General features: G+C 43.7%; 1 protein-coding gene across 6 annotated transcripts in view; it reads right to left on the bottom strand.

Moving 5' to 3' along the window:
- Positions 1 to 648: 648 nt before the first annotated feature.
- Positions 649 to 20,537, bottom strand: part of Peak1 (pseudopodium enriched atypical kinase 1) — a 216,404-nt gene continuing 196,515 nt past the window's right edge. For all 6 annotated transcript variants that reach the window (XM_031346242.1, XM_031346243.1, XM_031346240.1 and 3 more), the window contains one exon: positions 649 to 7,146. In XM_031346242.1, coding sequence (XP_031202102.1) covers positions 5,986 to 7,146 — 1,161 coding nt within the window. In that variant the 3' untranslated portion in view covers positions 649 to 5,985. The remainder of the gene's footprint in view (positions 7,147 to 20,537) is intronic.

Here is a 20,537-nt window from a genome sequence, read left to right as displayed (position 1 = left end):
CTCCTCCTCCTGGATGCAGGAAAACACAGTTATAGTGCACATTCATATGGAGTTCATACCTCAGCAACATAAAACCCAAGCCTGGAGGCTACCTTTCTGGGATAAAACTTAAGACCAATGTTAATTAGCAGCAGTTACTGTCACTGCTCACTGCTGTCTTTTTGCCTAAACCAGGTGGGCTCCTTCTTTGTTACCTGTGGGCTGCCTCTGGAAGGATGTCTCCTGTGACAATGTGCCTTAAGGACAGGCCTGATTCTGTAGGTGATGGAGGACAGGCTTGTCCCTGCAGCCTGACTTCCACTGGAGGAGTCAGACAAATCTGCTGCTAGCCAAGCCTCTCTAACCAGGCAGACTGCAGTGACTGGACACCAGGGGGCGATCTCACCCTTCAAACCCGACAAGTTATCCACTGGCTCTTGGAGCCCTCCTTTGCTCAAATTACAAAGGCACTGAAGAGAAAAAAGTCTGTCAGTAAGAAATGGAGTCCGGAGGGCAGAGGGCATGCTGGCGCAGAAGCTATCTACTGTTGCCTGTTTTAAGGACAGGAAGCCATCTTGGGAATGAGTAAGAGAGCCACCTCTACAGTTAGACCCACGCCAGCATGTCTCTATGGACAAGCCACTAGAAGAACATGTACTTCAAGTCTGGTTTTTAGTGTATATTAAACGGAATTTATTTACACAGTAACGTGAGGCCACAGAGTACACAGCAAAGTACCACAGCAAACCAAAGGGAGGTGCCACTGGTGACATAGGGACCTGTTATTGATTCATACAATTGTAAAATATGAGAGGAGATGGGTAAAGCGCTGAAGGAAGAGAAACAAGATTTTCCAAAGCAGAATGGTGGGCAGTGCCATGGAGAATTAGAGATATTAGAATAAGGGCTGTTACGATTCAATTCACTGAGACAGGTGACATCTTGCTTCTGCCTCCACCTCCCAACAAAATGCCCTCTGTGTCATGTACAGAAAACCCGGCCCAGTATCTATACACAACACTCTCCAGAACTGGTAAGGGATGGGCATTAAGGAGGGAACAACTTGAATAGGCTTCCTGAAGCTGTGTGGTTTAGTCTTTCAACAACACTACACTGAAGCCATAGTGCTGGCTCAACATCCAAGGTACCAAGGGTGCGGACACACATACTCGCCACAAACCAACAGGCAAAGTGGATTTTCTGTACCACCACAATATTCATAGCAAAATATATAACTCTGCGATTCTGCTGGGTTAAAAAAAATCCCAACCTCTTTTGATTCCCTGAAACTTTCTTGATTTAAAAAACCATGGGGTGGGATGGGGTGGGAAGCAGGGACAGACATGGAGGCTCCTGAAGGGGGAATGTATAAAGGATGCTCAGAATGCAGACCTCTGTGGTCCATGTGCGTGGGCAAAATGTCCAGTGGCAGCTGATGCAGAAGTCTCTAATTTAAAACAGCTGCAGGGGGCAGGTGTGTAACAGCTGTATAGCACCTTGGACAGTCTGGGTACTTACACGGTAGATGATGGTGATGCTGAGAGTCACCTTTGTGGGAAGGTTCATAAAATGGTACAGTGGGTTAAGAAAATTTCCCAAGAGTTCTTTAAACAAATCTTTTGACAGCACCTCTTTTTAAGAAAAAAAAAAAAAATCACCGCAAACCCAAGCTTCGAGATTACAGATGTGGTGCTCCCATACTTAACGTCTGGACAATAGCCAGGGTGACGAGTGGGTTGGTTAAAAGTTCCTTCTCAGATATCAGACAACTTTTTGCTGTCTGCTCTGGCTGCTGCCACTCCTTTCACCTTTTCTTCTGATGTACAAAATGGCCTGCTTGAAACTAATAGAGGTGTTTTGTTTTGTTTTGTTTTGGGGATGGACTTACCAGCTGAATACCTTGAACATGGAATGTTTGCAAAGCTCCTTCCTCTGGCATCTGACACAGCTCACCCCATCATCTGAGAAGCATCAGGATGAGGAAGGCTTGGTTTCTTTGGTATAACCTATCTAGGATCTTGTGTTATGGCTCTGCTGACTTCCCTTAGAGTACTGGTTTTGGTCCATGGCGCCCCCACCTGTGCACTGCTGTGAGTGTGAGCAGATGGGACTTCAGTGTACACTTTAGCAGGGGTAGCACTTGGGTTTTTCTCAGCGCAGCACTCTGGGCCTCTGAGAAAATGAGCTTCAATGAGATAAATCTAATAACCCAGTTTTATGGGCAGCCATCCTGTTAAGTTATGAGGCTAGACCAGAATACCAATCCTTATCCACTAGCAAAAGGAATGACAAGCATGCCAGAGCTGGCCCAGAGAGCTGATTTCTTGTCCTGTTTCCCACTGTGTGAATGCTTTATATACCCAGAATTACTTAGAATATAGTGAAGTCTCCTAAGTCCATCCCAGTTTTTGAGACTAGCCTGTATCTTTTCAGATTACTCTAGGTAAAGGCTATGGGAAATCCTCACTGCAGGTTACCAGCTGATATCTGCTGATTTTCCAATACTGGCTAAATCAAACTTGGAAAGCTTGGGTGACCTACATCTGAGTCGGCTTCAAGATCGTGTATGGGGATTTTGTGATAGCAGAGGCTTTATGCCTAGAAGTGTGTCTTCCCAGAGCTTTAGGTTCCCATCTTCATGAACACCCTGAGCTCAGAGGCAGAACTGGCTCCTCTAGCCTGACCAAGGGAGGCTGCGCTCACAAGCAATTGAGGCACTTTCTTCTTGGCCCTCAGCACCATCTGCAGGGGAGCACTCACTCACCCATGACCTTATCCAGGCCATCTCCTGAGAACAATCCCTGAAGCCCACTGCTATCTGTCTACCTTCCGATCTAACTCAGCCTTGGGGTTGGTGATTTTCATGAACTTCCTGGCCTTCCCCACATGTCTTTTGGATTGTTCATTTGCTCATCAGCTGCTGTCCTTTATGGTGAACATTTGTACACTATGTGGTTGCATGCATTCCCAAAGAGCTCTCTGGGGCACGGGAGGCTGCTCTCTCCATGGCTAGGTTACTATGCTAACAAGGCACTCTGAGGGACATTGATTCTTGCTCTTGCCTGCTATAGCCACAGTCAGTCCTGTTTCTCGAGCACAGACATGTGCTGGCAGACTGTTCACGTGGCTTAAGGAGACGTTCCAGTGGGGCTTAGTTGTTCAAACTCTCAACAGAAATGGAAGAATCTACAGCATAGACTTTAACAGAAAAGAAAAAAAAGCCCAGTCAATACAGATGTTACTTGTGAAAACTTAAAAGTGCTATACTAGTAACACTCCGAAATTCATAATATATGTATATATATAAGATGTGTGCATGTGGCTGCAAAGGGGAGGATTTCCTTCCAGTTAGTGAATGAATCTAAATGGAAATGTACAGTATCTATGATGTTATATGGACTGAATTTCATTATTTTGAGAGATGCTCAGAGGATTACCTGATGGACTTTTTGCCTAGAAATGTAGATGTCTCTGCTCTGACCTAACCTGGACACCTTCTTCCCTGCCCACATTCTGTGGCCATCCCCCAGACAGAATTAACTCCCGTAAAAGCCAGAGGCCCTTCTCCTGTTAGCTGGCTTTGATCTTTGTCCTTTGCTAGTGTGGCCGTAAGAATAGTGAGAGTCATGTGGAGAGAAGATGCTCAGTTTACCAGTGCAGTGAGACACTGGTAGAGGAAATGTTCATTCTTTTTCTACTATAGTGTGAAAGAAGGCTGGATCTAAGATAACAGAAAAAAAAAAGAGAGATTTCTACAGACAGAACAAACAGAGGAGCCTAGGGAACATTCTGCATTAAATATGTAACCTCATTAAATAGTCAACATTCAGATTTACATGGGCAAGGCACCATGAGCGTGACATGGAGAAGGTATGTCTCAATCTGCAAGCACTGTGGACAGTGAAGGACTGTGTCCGCTGACATGGCCAGTGGTCTTTAGGTTGTCAGTTCAGTGCATAATTAGGAATTAGGTAGGGAGTTATGTGCACATGGGCTATGTAAGATGACTCAAACCCTAGCCTTCTGGGCATGGTGCAGCCATGACTCATGGCTGCCTACTCCATGGCCATTCTGTGTAGGAGACACAAGATTCTGTAGGCAAACAAGCCCTCTTTCCTGGGAGTCTAGAGCACTAGCCAGGAACACAAAGCCAACCTCCATATGCAGCCTCACACGGATCGTTCTCTTTTAAAATGGATAATAAAATACATTCTCCTTTTTGATCCTCTTTGATAAAGGTGAATCACGTGAAAGGCTGTTAAAAATGTTAAAAGTCTAGAAGTTTCCAAGGCCACTAAGGTGCCACCCAAATAATACTGCACAATCAGTCTTGGCTTTAAGACAACTCTGTGCTGGGTGTCTTCTCTGTCAAGGTACACAGAACGGGTCTGTCCACCCACTACAGGTTGCTTCCCCAGAGGCCTCTCTCCAGCACGTGTTACGTGCTGTGTGTGTGTGCAACATGGTTACACACACATACACGCTTACCATTCAAGTGACTCTTGGGATTTCAAGGTTGAAGTAAACAGAGACTCACAGTTTTGAATAAAACAAGCGCATGAGCGTACATACACACACAGGTGGAGAGGATACTCGCCTCTCACCGCAAATATGTGCCAAGGGAAGACAGGAAGGTTTCTGCAGTTCTCACTCAGGTAAAGTTGCAACATAAACACTGTAATATACAGCTTAAAAATACATACAAAAATTGCACATAATTCACGGGAGAGCACAGGCTCCACGGGGAACAACTCTCAGTCATCCACTGCAGCCATCAGCTGTCCTGTGAGCCGAGCTCAGGCCCATGGCAGAGTCTCAGGAGCAACATGCCACTCACTCTGGGAGGCAGTCTTTCTGGAAGAGGCTGGTGCTCTAAGGAACAGGTCAGCCATCTTTATAGCCTTTCCCATTTCCCTTGCCTTCCAGGTATTCTGATAGCCAGTTTCGAGTTGCTTTCTAAGGTGATGGTAACACCAAACGGACAACCATCTCTCTCAGGGCTGTTGCCGACAGCATTTGGCAGACTAGTTAATACTGGCTACTGATGGAAGGAAGCTGGCCAATTACTGCTTGTGGGGGAAGAAACTCTGACTCAGGCACCACCAGCCCTGGCTGCCATGCGGATAGGTCTGACAGTAATCAAAGAACAGTACTTGAAAGTCTGTTCCCTGAGGGCCCCTGGAGAATTGCACACATAAGGACATTATTTCTTCATATCCTGCCAACTATTCATAATCTCTGGACTCTATTTCATCCTGCTGAGGCATCGGTGACACCACCTTTGGTCAGCTTTGTAATGAGCCGCAAGAAGTGGATGATAAACCCAAACTTCAGCAGGTGGGACAGGGTGAAGGTGAAGGACAGTCAAGCAGTGGCAGCGGGGTTGCTGCTGCTGGGTGGCTCTCTATGCAGTGTCCAACCTTTGCTAAGAACAAAAATGGAAACAGACCCATAATCCAACGGTTGGGAATCTCTTTCCTCCTTTCACTGAATGCCAGAACAAAGGCGAGTCCCTGGTGACTAAAACTGAGCCAAGAAGGATAATGGCATGTCCTCCCGGGAAAGAGGCAGTCACCCTAAAGGGAGAGGGATCTGCTGCAAGAGCATTCGTGGGTGACAGCTGAACTGCTGCCTAGTTAGCGCAGGCGAGTTTCAGAGTTATGGAAGAGGTGGTCGCAGCTTGCTGAGATCATTCCACGGGAGCCGGTCCTTCACGGATGTGCATTTTCATTTTTTACCCCACATCTGTGACACTATTGGGATGACAAATGTTCCAAGGGAAGGTGACTGCAAGTTTGTGCAGTTGAATTGCTGTACAGTAAAGAAACACTCAGCCACTCGACTCTGTGGAAAGCTATAGGTGACCTTGCAGAATGGAGCCCATGTTCCTGGACAAGGGTGGCAGTTGGCTTCTTTCCTTTCCTTGAGGGAATACCAGGACAGGGGCATGAGGGCAACATGAGGAAGGTGGAGATATTTAACAATAAAAGCAACGCCCGGGCCATATTAACGGTATTGCAGGATTTTTACAATATAGCTCAGGGAGTCTGTAGTGGCAAAGGCCAGATATTGAGCACAAAGCCAATCCTCAAGGCTGATGCCCCCTTCTCTGTCCAGGGACTTCTCAGCGAACTTGATCATCAGCAGGGTTCGCTTGATGTCTAACCAGTTTTGGAGCAGAGCGTTCTTCTGTACAAGGGTTGCAGAGGCAGTGAAGATTTGGAAGAGATCTTCTCGGGGGCCCCAGAGCAGACACTGGAGGATGCCTTTGGCGTCTGAAATGAGGATGCGCTCAGAAGGGTTGGGGTTCAGGAGGCAGCTGGCAAGCTGCTGTAGACCCCAAGAGTACGGGGAGCGGAGAGGGATCCGAGGCAGATCTGTGCGTGTGTACTCCTTCTCCTTCAGCTCCGGGTTCTCATCAAAAGGGTTGGGCAGGTGCAGCATCTCATAGATGAGGATGCCCGTCTGGAATTCATCACACTTCTTATACTGGGTGGCTGTGATGATCTCTGGGGCAAGGCGGGACTGGTCTCGGAGGATCTGAGGGTCCACCAGATGGCTCTTCTGCTTGGCCTGAGAGAAGTTACTCACAATGAGCCTTGTGGGACACGCTGAGGTGGAGCAGGGGTCTGCAGGTGAGGGGCCCTGGGCAGCCCCAGGTTGGTGCTGGACAAGCAGCAGGTTCTCCAGGCGAAGATCGCAGTGAGTGACGTGGTAGGGCTTGAGGTGCTCGAGACCAGAGCACAGCTGTAAGAGCAGCAGGCACACTTGCCTCTCATACAGGTCAGGGCTGCTCCCGTGATGGGCCAGAGAATCTCGCACGAAGTCAGCCACAGTGAGATGGGGGACCTCCCTGGTGATCACCACAACATGGCTTCTTTGCTTCCTGTTTGTGACTCGTTGGTTCTCCTTCTGGGATAGCTCTGTTTCCGAGCAGGGCTCAGGATTTCCCCCCACAGTTTCTGCTTTCACCTCTTCCTCGCTGTCTTCAGGGCCATCCTCCACTTTCTCAGGAGCATCGGGATCCTCCCAGGGAAGCAGACGACTAGGGACTTCAGCAAGGAAATGGCCACAATCCTGCTGGATGTTAAAATGCACAGGCAGACTCTGCCGGACAGCCAGGCTATGGTAATACTGCTGAGACTCCTTAGCTTTGCTCTTGCAGATCTGAAAGAGAGCAGGAGGTACACTTAGACTTCCCATAAGCAGACACATGAAGTACAAAGGATGATTAACTGCAAGGTGACTCATTAGGAACAGACAGTACACTGTAAGTCTTCAGAAAGGGTCTGGGCAGCCAGCCCATGCGAGTGACTGCTGCTGGTCGCAACTGTTTCTCAAGGCTATGCTCAGTGCCTTATGTGCACCATCTTTAGTCTGTGCTCAGTGCCTTATGTGCATCACCTCCAATCTGTGCTCAGTGCCTTATGTGCATCACCTCCGGCTTTCATAGAGCCCCTTAGACTGTAGGTTCCAACTAATGGTGCTGGGAAAGTGGATGTATGCATGCTGAAGAATAAAACTTGACCCCTAAGTTCTCATCAGTTACAAAGTCAACTCAAGATGAATTAATGACTTAACCTCAAAATGTGATGTTATAAAACCAGCAGGAGAAACAGGGAAAAGAGTTTAGGATGTTGGAACAGGAAAGAAATTTGTGTACAAGATTCCAAAGGGATAAGCAATCAAAGCACAAATAGACATAAGAGACTACATCAAACTATAAAACTTCTGTATCACAAAGAAAGCAGACTGAAGACATAACAATGGGAGATACATTTGAAACTACACATTGATAAGGGGCTAATATTCAGAATGTATAAGAAGTTCAAAATAAAAAACACTAACCCACCAACCAACCAAAAAACACTAACAACAACAAAAAAATCACTAAAACTCAAATAATTCAAAGTAATTAGCACAAGACATACAATGGAACACACACACACACATATACACACCCCACGAACTACACTCATAGACACACACACACACACACACACACACACACACACACACACACGCACGCAAAGGCCAATCAAAACCGTATACCTCACTTCCATTAGAATGGCTGTTCCTGGGGCTGAAGAGATTGCTCATCAGTTAGGAATACTGTGCAGGACCTGAGTTCAGTTCCCAGCACCCATGCCATGAAGACCACAACCACAGGTAACTCCAGCTCTATGAGGAGCAGATGACGCTGGGCTTTTAGGGTGCTTGCCCTCAGATATACACCTTCCCCCACATATGCATAATTAAAAAGTAGCAAAAATAAATCATAAAAAAAAAGCAAAGCTGTTAAGAAAGAAAAGCACTGGTGAAAAGTGTGGAAAAAATGAACCTTGTGCACATTGCTGGTGAGAACAGAAAGGAGAACAGTCAGAGAGGAGCCTCAAAGAATGAGAAACAGAGCTACCATATGATCTCAAAAGTTCACTGTGTAGTCACGGGCTGTCGAAGGAACATCTGTATTCCAACGTTTACTAGTGATAGGCAAGAAATGGAAGTTATGGGGCTGGAGAGATGGCTCAGTGGTTAAGAGCACCGACTGCTCTTCTGAAGGTCCTGAGTTCAAATCCCAGCAACCACATGATGGTTCACAACCACCTGTAATAAGATCTGATGCCCTCTTCTGGTGTGTCTGGAGACAGCTACGATGTACTTACATATAATAAATAAATACATATAAAAAAAAGAAAAAAGAAAAAGTAAAAAAAGAAATGGAAGTTATAATAACTGCTGACTGGATAAATAAAGTATGGTACATATACATAAAAAATAACAACAGTGTTTTGTGATGACATAGAAGGAAGTGGAGATCACTTGCTAAGTGAAATAAACCAGGCTCATACAAACAACAGTACAATCTCAGTCAGATGCGGATGGATCCCAAAGAATGGTCTCATAGAAGGCTGGGATAGCTGAGCGGCAGGTGCAAACAATAGGTTGGAGGCATGAATGTTTTGTACAGTAGGATGATTATAGATAATAAGACTATTTAATTTCAAAGAGCCAGAAGGAAGGATTTTGAATGTTTTACCACCAAGAAGATTGCATGTCCAGTTTATGTTTTTCTAAATAAGAAAGGATAAATATCCAGATAAATGTTAGCAGTTTGCAGAGTCGAGTGTGTTGTAATGCCAAAGCTGGCTTAGCTCTACCTTTTGACTATCTAGAAGACAACACAACTAGCAAAGTAAATTTTCTCTTCCTTCTGTAGGGCTAGCCTGGCATTCTTTCTCATGGTGTCCCCTGTGCCCCTTGGTGTGGTACTAAGGATTGAAGCCAAGGTCTTGTGTTAGGCCATCCATCTCCATTACGAATGCTTACTTTTAACAGGCCTCATACCAACATCAGGCACTAAGACCTTCCAGAAGGAAGTCTCTGCAAAGCGGGTGTGATTCGAGGGAACATAAAAGCCATACACACGTGAGATCACCCCAGAGGGGTCTGGAGGTACAGACAGTGCAGATGCAGTCCACCTCTAGTTCACAGACCAGCACGGCCTACTCAGCAGGAACACCGCACACCTCAGGCACCACGGACTCCAGGAACATGTGCTCTTGGGGATATGGATGCTGCCTGCTTGTTACAGTGATATGGAAAAGAGCAAGTTTAAAAAAAATTGTATTTTATTCATTTTACTTAAAAAGAAAACTGCAATTCTCTTGGGAGATGCAGATGGATCTCCAGCTTGGAGAAGCGGCATGCACTGACGTTTATTCGTAAAGATATTAAAAATGAAAGAAAAAAGGTCTGGGGGTCTTGGGAGGAAAAGAGCATCTCTCTCTCTCTCTCATAGCTATGCTTATTACAATTAGAGGCTTGATAGCACTGTCCATGCATGGAAATAAGTCCACATGTATGTACTGAGACATCTGAAAACAAGCTCTCTCAAGTCTTCTGCCACATACTTACCTAATCAGTTTGAAAAATGCTTTATATTTATTTTTAAAGCAAACTTCTCTTCTTGAAATAGATGTCCTCAGGCAGAGTTCAAGTTCAAACATCCATCTTTCAGAAAATACTATCTTTGGAAAGCCCTTAAAGTCTGGAGCACATGCAGTGCACTATACCCTGTATTCTCATCAATCACAGGAGTTCCTTCTATAATGCACCGATGGCAATACTTCATATTTATGTGTCACCGGGTATTTAAAATCCTATACAAGCCATAATTTAGTTGTATGGGGGTTGGATCTGGCACATGGTGCCATTAAACTCATTGGCAGTTTATAATTTGCTCAATATCATATTGCCCGCTGAAATGGAGGTTCCAGGGTCCCAACTCCTCAGTCTTTGAAACGTCTATCAAATATCATTGAGCTTGGTTGAATGAGACTGAAAATTAAACTCAGTTGACATGTTACAGAAAGGACACTCCCAAGGACTTAGGCCCAGGATTTAGCCTTGCCAATAGCTGAGTATCTTTGGGCATGCTCACTCAATTCCTCTGGGTCTCAGCCTACCTCATAAAGCAGACAACAGAAAGAATATGGAAACCTTACCTCACAGGCAGCTGGACAGATGAGATGGGATCAAGTATACTGAGGAAGTCTACACATGACTGAGATACACAAATGCTGATAGCCAGTCAGGCCACTTGGAAATGTTAAAAAGGATGCACTCTTACAGAGCCTTTGTGTATTTTTTCAAAGAAGACAAGGCAAAAAACCAAATCAAACCAAACCAAACCTGTTTGTAGGATATGTGCAAGTGCCCATGCCCTCCCTTCTTCTTTAGGCTCTGAGAGCCACTTACCACAGCAGTGGGGCTTGCTGACTGTTGGTCCGAGGGAGGACAGCTAACAGTAAATGTTTTCTTGTTTTTGTTTTTTGTTTTTGTTTTTGAGATAGTGTCCTATGAAGGATCCAGTCGGGCCTAGAACTTACTATGGAGCTCAGGCTGATCTCAAACTTGAAGTAATCCTCCCTTAGAGATTACATACAGCTATACATAGCCCTGGGATTACATATACCTGTGGCTACCACACCTAGCTAACTAAGGTCACCACCATTGATGCCAACATCAACATTATGTTCTAGTCCAAGGAAGCCATCCTACTTCTAAGAGAAAATGGTTTAAGCAAAATTTTACTTTATACTATGGGAAGTTACACTGAAAAACAACAACAACAACAACAACAAAAAAAACCAAACCCTCACCATTAGGTGGTTCAAGATCAAATGTAGAAGAGATATCCTATCCTAACTGTGATATTTTAATTTTATCTGCATGAACACAGAGGTGGTCATACATATTTTTATAAAGTCTTCCAAAGTTTTGGGAGTAGATAAGAACATGGATTGTACAACTAGAATTTATGTTTAGCTTCATAGATCAACTTGAGATAAAGGATCAGAGTGACTTACAAAGAAGTAGTGATAAATTGTTCCACTATTTTGGATGCTTGGAAGGAAAATGGCCTGCCCAGAGAGCAAGCTGAGTAGGTAGCACTTCCTTATCTCTGTATTTACACAGACAGGCTGAAGAATAATGGGTCAATCTGGTTTAAGGGCAAATGAAAACGAGAGAAGAAAGAGCAGAAGAGAGAGGAGAGGCACTGTGCTTTTAATTGGTTTTTAACTGTGAAGCCGGTTACAACCCAAACCCAGACTTGTGGAGATTTCCATAATAGGATTTCACATGATAGGTAGCTCATAAATCTTTATTATAGAGACTGCGATGATGTTAATTCAGGCAGGAATATTATATTATTCTATGTACTACATAGTAGCCATTTTTCAAATATTAATAACTTGACTCCTTTAGATTAGAAAAATACCTCAAAATGGTCTGACTTCAGATGATAAATTTCTAGCCCAAAAGTTATTTTGGAGAACAAACCACTCTTTCCAGAATAAATGGACAAAGTTCTCACTGCCAGTTTTTTTTTTAAATTCTTTTACCCAATATTTTCTCTACTTTGGATCAATGTAAACTTTTCAGCTTCTTGTTTTCATTTATCTCTTTTGAACAGAATTCCCACTCTTTCCTTATAAGGCTAGATGGCCTGAACAGGGGCATCTCAAGGAGCCCTCATTAGAACTATTCCCACAGGGATCCTGGTCCCATCCACCATGCTCTGAAACAGAAACATAGCAGAATGAGGAAAAGTTCACATTCCCAACATGAGAAAACTATGGGAAAACTATGGGAAAGCCTTCTTAAAATGCTGCCAATTTTGGCAGATTCTGTGTTTGTCTACATTCTCTCCAACCGAAGGAGAACTGAGGGACTGCACTCCAGAGACACTAGAGGGAGCTACAACATCAGCATCCAAGCGCCGAGCATATTGCAGCACAACAAAATCTAGCTGCTGAATGTGGGAAAAAGATACCATGGTCGGTCGGTCGGTCAGTCGGTCTGTCTGTCTGTCTGTCTGTCTGTCTGTCTGTCTGTCTGTCTGTCTGTCTGTGATTCATGAGAATTAGTGATGCTGAGTTCACTCAGTAAAGGGAGCACTTGATGAAAAGAGCAGAAGCTGGCCAAGAGTCCTGCCTGGGTTCAGGGGTTTCACGCTCACCCTCTCACAGGGCATGCCTGCGTGATCCCTACTCTCCAGAGGGACCAGGGGACCACCACAAAGGGCAGCTAGCTGATCTCTACATGACCCCTGACCCCAGCATGAATAACGTACAGGTGCAAAAGCAGGGGCTTGAAGGGAAAATGGGTACACAGGCAACGGATGAGCAGTTTCTTGTTGCTATCGACTAAGCAGGCCAGCGTGGCTGAGGCTTCTACAGCACTCGCCACCACAGCATCCAGAAGCAATCTGACAAGATTTCCAAATACAGGGAGGAGACACTTTAGTCACTAACTGAGTTATCTGCTGGGAAATGGAAAAACAAAAGAAAAAAAAACCAACCAAACAAACCAAACCCAGATTCAGGGTCAAATTACCCTCTCTCAAGACCTTCTTAAACCCAGGTCAAACACACAACACGCACACAGCCTGGTCTCAGCAGGGGATCTGAGCTGGACAAAGGCTCCTCAAACGTAATGTGAAAAGTTTAATTCCAAACATTCATTTCAGTTCAGGGGCTCATTTTATGTGTTGCTCATGGCAACTGCTCTGCATACCTTTGAGGCAAATTTGTCATTATAAAGCATTTATGTTTGTAATAAGAATGTCAACCCAGACAGCTAACTTTTATAAAGTAGACTGTGGGGGGCCGTGCCTACGAAGCCACAGTATGAGCAGCTGGGAAGGAGAGAAAAGACAGCACACACCTATCATTACTGACCGTTCCAGAATGCCCTCACTGCCTGTTACCTGTAAAGCAGACCTTCCAGCCTTTTGGGTTTAAGGCAAGAGTCAGAGACCTGGGGTGGGAGTCATATGAGTATGATATGGAGCTGGTCACTTACTGCCTATTGATTCTTTGTTCCAAAGGTGGCTTGAACTGCTAGAGTTCACAAGCCATTCTGTTCAGCACGCACCCCCTTACGAATGCTGCTCACCTCATGCCTGCATTCGCAACACACATTTATGTCTCTGACTCTCACACTGTGAACACTGGCTGAATGATTTGTGTTACCTTCTCCTATGAATTCCTAATACTCAGTACAACCAAACCTGAGCCCTTTCCACCTTCACTCTCTGGCCTTTTCTGTTCCTGGTGAGTGGCTTCATTATCTGGCTTAGTTTCCTGTTTTCCAGTGTCAAGTTCACTCTGGATTTCTTTCCCATCTTTACTCCCTACATCCAACTGATTTACAGTTCCTACTGATTTTATTCCTAGATATCTTTCGAATTGTCCTTTCTTCACCTCTACTGTTACTGCCTTCCTAGACTACCACAAAGGCTTTCCAATGGGACTCCTTGCTTCTCCTATGAATTCCCTTAAAAATAACCTTCACAGGGAGCAGAGCCAACTTGAAAAATCTGCTATTACCTACCTACTTAGATACCCTAACAGTCTCTCTTCACAGCTGTGTTTCCTGTGCCTTTTCCATTCGTTCTTACCATGGTGGTCTGTCTATGGCCAGTCTCCTATTCCCGTTGTATCCTTTCTGTCTGAGGTCCTGTTTTCATGCCTTAGGTGTCAAAGGGATTCCAACCTTTGCTTTCAAAGTCTTTCTCAGGAGTTACTTCTGACAGAGAGAACGTGCTAGTCACTCTAACCCTCTTCTGTACCTGGACATCTCTCTCACTATAGTTGGCTCATTTTTTTTTGGTTCACTTTAAGAACAGACACTTGTATCTCAGGGACTAACAGGGAACAAGGCACACAGAACATGTTCAACTTACCTATACAAAACACCAAGAAAAAGCTACATTGAATCCAGTGTGGTTATACTGTTTATTTGCCCAGAGCAGCTAGAGTACACGAACAGCTTTCATGAAACAGATGGAAGTTGGCAAAATAATGGGGAGGGGACAATAGCAGACAGACCTGAGTAATCAATGCTCACGACTGACCTGACTACATGATTGAGGAAAACTGGATCAATGCTAGCTGTCTGCGGAGTCCAGTCTGCCCCAGAGGCTCACCAACTTTGTACTGAACAGAACTAAAGAACGACAAGGTCCTTCGTCATTCTACTCAATTTTCTATTCTTTTCCCCAAAGAAAGTAATAATTACAAAATGCAGGACTCTTCAAAAATAGCCTACATTAGCGTTTATTTTTCCATTATGGGCCCAGTGTGCCTTCAGCCTTCTTCCACTTTATCAGCAGGGAATCTCATTTCCTTCTCACACTATGAGTTTTACAGTGCCTCAGTGAGCCTTAAGTGAGATGGATATTGTAGGGAGTGAATTGTAGACGGACACAATGAGAAACACTGAAGATCACACGCATTCTCCCATCTGGGCTGTTCTGTTGCAGTACACAGAAGCACAGCTGCAATGGGGGTGTGCAGAATGAAAACCTCAACTTCTAAACTGATACCCAGTGTTTGAGATTCTAAGGACATATAGGTCAGTTACTGCTTGACAGTAATTCCTCAGCCAGCTGAGGAATATCCCTTTCTTCTAGTTACAGAGGTAAGATCTCCTACCTGACCCCTGTAGGCAAGGTTGTTACAACCACCTTCAAAATAGATGAAATGTTAATATATGAAGCTGTCCGGGCCTCCACACTATAGATGCTGAGGACTCCACATTGTAGGAATCTGCTATGAGACTTGTCAGGCTGGTCGGGTATTTTAATGCTTAAATTACTAAAGGAATGTTCACATGGCTAAGAAACTCATTTGAAACCTAAGAGATATTTGAGAAGGCAATGTGTAAGTCTTTACCATTTGATTTGTGACTTAGAGCTTAGGTCCCAGATTAGGAATTCAATTAATGTGAACCCAAACTCGTAATTTCCAATATGTTCTCTTACCTTATCAATGTTAAAGCTCTGACTTTTTTCATATTAGGTAATATATTTTGATTCCAAGCTCTTTCTTCTGAGCAAGTTTCCAGCTGAGCCTCTAACACTTCTGCATGCATCGGGCCAAGAAGTGAGGTGCCCACTTACCTAGAATGGCCATGTGTGAGTAGCTGACTACTGGCCACCCACTTTCTGTTATGTTTCAATGTTGGACATATTTGTGTTGAATTATGAAAGTGGGAATGGTTTCTCATCTAGATTTTCCCTTACTACTAAGCTAGTAATTAACTGCCTGTGTAGCTAGCATGAGCTTGTTGTAAATTCCTACCGCTAACAGCTATTCCCCGTAATGCTTTTTCATTTAGTGTCTTGCTTTCTCAGCATCTACCCAAATAAGACAAATTGGGATTTGAGTAAAAAGTGCAATAAAAGGTGCTGGTCTCCACAATTCCCCCCAACTTTATTACAAGCTTTTAACAAGGCTGTGGTGTAGGTGGAAAAGTCAGTAGCCCCACTGGGATAGCAGGAAAGTCCCCATGTCTTTCGAGCTGTGTATCGTCTGGCATTGAGAACAAAAACCTGTACTATGAAAAGAGAAGACACCCACCACCTCAACTATGAACTTCTTGGGGGGAAAACACTCAGAAAGTTAGTTGCATTTTTATATATGTGAAGCATTAAGCGTCTTCTTTAAAGTAACTAAATCTAAACTTAACACATGGTCTTTCATGGCAGCATTTGTTCAAAGATGATTTCATTGAGATAAATGAAAGGAAAGTCTTAATGAGACCAAGCAATAACCTACCAGGTATCTACCCAGTCTCTTCTAGGCAAAAGGCACTAGTGAGGGGTGAGGGGCCAGCTTACTAGCTCAAGTACAGTAATGGGAGAGGTGCTGCTTACGAGTCAGGAGTCAGTCTGCCATGAAACTGGTGGCTCTCCAAACCAGGCCATCCTCTTTGGCCTCCGTTTGCTTTAGTAAAGATGACAAAGGCCCTTCTAAAACGAATCTTAGTCTATTAGGATGACCGGCTAGTGGCTACTATGATTCAGGCAATGGAGATTTTACTTGGATAGCAGAGAGGTTTAGTTCAAGTTTAATCTTATGTTTAGTTTTATTTAGAGACCTGGGAAGTAAGTTAGGGCCTGGAGTCCAGCCAATGTGCAGCTCACCCAGACAGTCTGGTCTGCTGGGTGGGAGTCTGCCAAGATGAGAGAATAAGAGAAAACATGGATGAGGAACAAAACATGGGAACTGAAGGTAACTGACTGTGTGGAAATCAGTTTTGCTTTTCCTTTACTAAGACACTTACTTTATTAAACGTTGACTACATTCACTGCCTCCCCATTTCATATCCCTCTAATTTGCTGGGTCCAACCCCACTATTACACATGGTCTTGGGATCCGAAATCAGGACCTTCGGAAGAGCAGTTAGTGCTCTTACCGGCTGAGTCATCTCGCTAGCCTGGCTTCACGTTTCTTATGAGGCTCAAGCTCTTTGTTTAGCTGCTGAGCCTGTCTACCTTGGCTGTCACTGAATGGTGCTGCCATTCTTAGGGTTGTCCTTCCTAGAGGTTTATGACTGCTGCCTCCATCTTACACCTAGCACTTACTGTATAAGGTTCACACCTTTGGAAGCTCTGAACCACATGCCCCTTCTTGTCCTTTGTCCTGTTGCAGTGTGGGTGGACTCAAAATTACCTAGACTATTGTAAAAACACACTAGTGGCTTCCAGCTTGCAGTCTTTTGGGCCCCTCTACTATGATTTTCACCAGAATCATTAATTTCGTATTGACCAACCCCCATTTGAACCTTCATTATAATCTGTCTTGTTTAAGAGTTATGTTTTTGACTTACTCACTGCATTATAAGTTCTATGAAGGCAAAGCTTTGTCTTATGCAGATGTAAGCCCATAAAGTATCATAATGTTTTGCATTTGAAAGGTTTTGTTTTGTTTTGAAAGGTCACGAAATATTTTACCCAATGCCCACTATTATATATTGTACTAGATTCTAAGCATGTAAGAATTAAAAAGCCATGGTCCTTGCAGTAGATGTCAAAAGTAATGGTTGGTAAGAGATACATGAATGTTCCTATATTGTGTAATTTGAAATTACTGCTTATTTGTATAACTCAGTGTGATAATATCATGCGTATATTAAGTCCTGTAGGTTTTTTTTATTTTTATTTTTTTTAAAGACAGAGTCTAGCTGTAGAGTCTAGGCTGGGCTGAAACCCAGGGTCTTCCTGTCTCAGCTTCTCAAGTGCTGGGACCACAGGTATCTGCCAACCATGCCCAGATATCCTGTAACCCTTTCCTCTCACAATGGCTTTATTATGGTTTGACTATGACATGTTCCAATGGGCTCATGCATTCAAACATGGTAGCTGCATTCATCCAGCTATTGGAGATGTTTGGGAAGCTGTAGAGTTTTTGTGGGGCTTCAGTGGAGGAAGGGGGTCATTGCAGGGAAGACAGTGAAGTTTACAGCCCAGCCCTGCTTCTGCTCAGTGCTTGCTGCTTGCTAATCTAACAAGATACGAGCAGGCAGCATCATGCCCTGCTACCACCGCTGCAGGCCACTCCTACTGCTATGCCTTCCAGCTAGGAAGGGCTGGCATAGCCTCAAACTGTGAGCCGAAATAAATCCTCTTTCCCCTTAAGTTCCTTCTGGTTAGGTAGTTGGTTCTAACAATGGCAAAAAGTAACGGATGAAAAAACCCTCCTCAGAGTGAGTTCCAGGACACCTGGGGCTATACAGAGAAACCCTGTCTTGAAAAACCAAAAAAGAAAAAAGAAAAAAAAAAAAAGAATAAACTGTTTTCTATTTTACAGAGAGACACTAGACTTAGAAAAGGCATGTACAAGGCTAGAGAAACATGGGCAGTATGCAACTAAATTCTAAGTTAAACCAAGTTCTTCAGACTTTAAAACCCAATTTTTAACTACTTTGTCAAAAGGCCTCAAAAATTCTACATGGAAACCACCGTGGGGGTTGCTGCTAAAAATACGGTTTCCTAGGGCTCACTGTCAGCAATTCTGATTCTGTAGGTAAGGAGATGGTCCCGTTAGTGAGGATTCCTCAGGTGGTTTGGAATATGTCATCTGTAGATCAGAAAGCTGAAATTCTTCATTGAGTCTCACCGTCTCCCAGGAGAAGGGCAGTGCAGACAGAAGAACCAGCATGTGCAAAAGCTGAGGAACATGAAGTGGGAGCTATTTACAAGTTATGTTAGAGGACAGGGGGACAGAGATGAGTAACAAGGATAACTAAGGGTGCCTGTGCTTTTAGGAACCTTGATGTGATGATCTACAACCTCAAATGCTCTAGTCTGCCTCTGCCACTGAATAATCACAATATTATATTTCAACAAAATCAAAATCACCTCTAATGACCATCACTCTCACATCGGATTCAACTGTATACTTTTATTCTATAGGTCATTTTAAACAAAGGTGTGCTCCTACTGTTTGGCATTCTAGGACACTTTAAAATAAATATTTTCCATCTTATATAGTCTTTTATAGTCACCAATTATAATGGTTACAAACATTTAGATGGGATAATGTACTTTAATTTATTAAACTGTTTTCTTAATATCAGGAGCTTAATTTGTTTCTAATTTTGACATCAATGAAATTCTTGAGGTTGCTACATTTTGTAGCATTCTGTTATAATCTTAAGGAAAAAGGATGTTTACATCTTTGAAGTAATGAGAAAGAAAATATCTAAGTATAGAACCTATCTAAATATGCTGAGTCTAATGCCTACCATTAAAGAATACTAATGAGTAACCTATACGGTGTGGACTGTTTTCGCTGTTCTGTTAACAATACATTACCTCATTGTATTTTACATGCACTCTATAGTTTATGAAAACAGTTTCACCACATAGCCAAGCGCATTATAACAACTTTATGAGGTAGGCATGGCAGCCAGTTTCTGTAGATGTAAAAACTAAAAGAAGTTCCTTGACCTGTTTAATAACAGAGATAAATTTCAGTACATGGGCCCAGATGACTTCAAAGCTCTTTATTCTGTATTAAAATGCCTTTTAGTTTAAGATAAATTCAAATAAAGTTATTCATGATGAAGAAAAATTAGAATAAATGATAGGAAAATCTTCAAATTCAATAAAAGTTCCAAATTAAAACCACTCATTATAGAACAAAGAGCAACATCAACACCTGTTATGGATTGTACTGTCTGCCAGAGACAAGGGCTATAAGGAGACAATTACAGTTAAGCAAGTTATGAGCAGGAGCCTGATACGATGTCAATAATATTCTTGTAGCAGAGAGACACCTGGAGGCTCAGATGCTTTCTCTGTGATGTCAGGATGCACTGAAAAGGTGGCTGTCTCTAACGCCTATGAAAACCTTCACTAGAAACCAAGTCAGCCACAATCCTGACCTTGGGTTTTCCAGACTCTAGAATTTGGAGAATTAAGTTATGGAGTCTGTGACAGCTTTTCTATCAGGTTAAGTAAACAAAAACCATGGAAGTACCATTCCAACAATAGTTAAGAATGTTCCAGAAGCAGCCTTAGAACTAAGTAGATGTTGAAAGCATTTAAAGTGCATGTTAGAAGAACATGGAATTGGACTGGGAATTGGACTCAGGGCCTCTGCTGGCCCGGCTTGCTCCAGCCCCGCTTGCTGCAGTGTAATTCACTGTAGCTGTCTTCAGACGCACCAGAAGAGGGCATCTAATCTCATTACAGATGGTTGTGAGCCACCATGTGGTTGCTGGGATCTGAAATCAGGACCTTTGGAAGAGCAGTCAGTGCTCTTACCCACTGAGCCATCTCGCCAGCCCCTAATCTTTTGCTTTGTTTTGAGACAAGATCTCGTGTAGCCTACCTACTAGGCAGGCCTCAGACTCTATGTAGCTGAGTTGAGGATGGCTTGAACTCATGATTCTCCTGCCTCTGCCACTAGAGTGCTAGGACAACAGGTGTGAACCACCATACCAGGCTTGAAAGCTTGTTCCTTACAGGACAAGGGTGTGTGCTAGACAGCCATTTGATAAAGAGGACTCAGCAGAAGTCAGGGATGAGGACAAGGTTATATGAGTGGAGAGAGCAGTTTGGATGCAGTTTTGTCCAAAGTGGATGTAGAGTAGAAGGGTGTGGAAAGATTCCCAGCTATTCTGAATTCTCCCAGCCTGGGCCATGGAGCTCTTTGGCTGCCCATACACATTATTCTGTAAGGAAAAGGGAGAAAGCC

This window comes from Mastomys coucha, unplaced genomic scaffold (genome assembly GCF_008632895.1).
Source record: "Mastomys coucha isolate ucsf_1 unplaced genomic scaffold, UCSF_Mcou_1 pScaffold23, whole genome shotgun sequence".
Taxonomy (NCBI): domain Eukaryota; kingdom Metazoa; phylum Chordata; class Mammalia; order Rodentia; family Muridae; genus Mastomys; species Mastomys coucha.
This window is presented reverse-complemented; position numbering and strand designations above follow the sequence as displayed.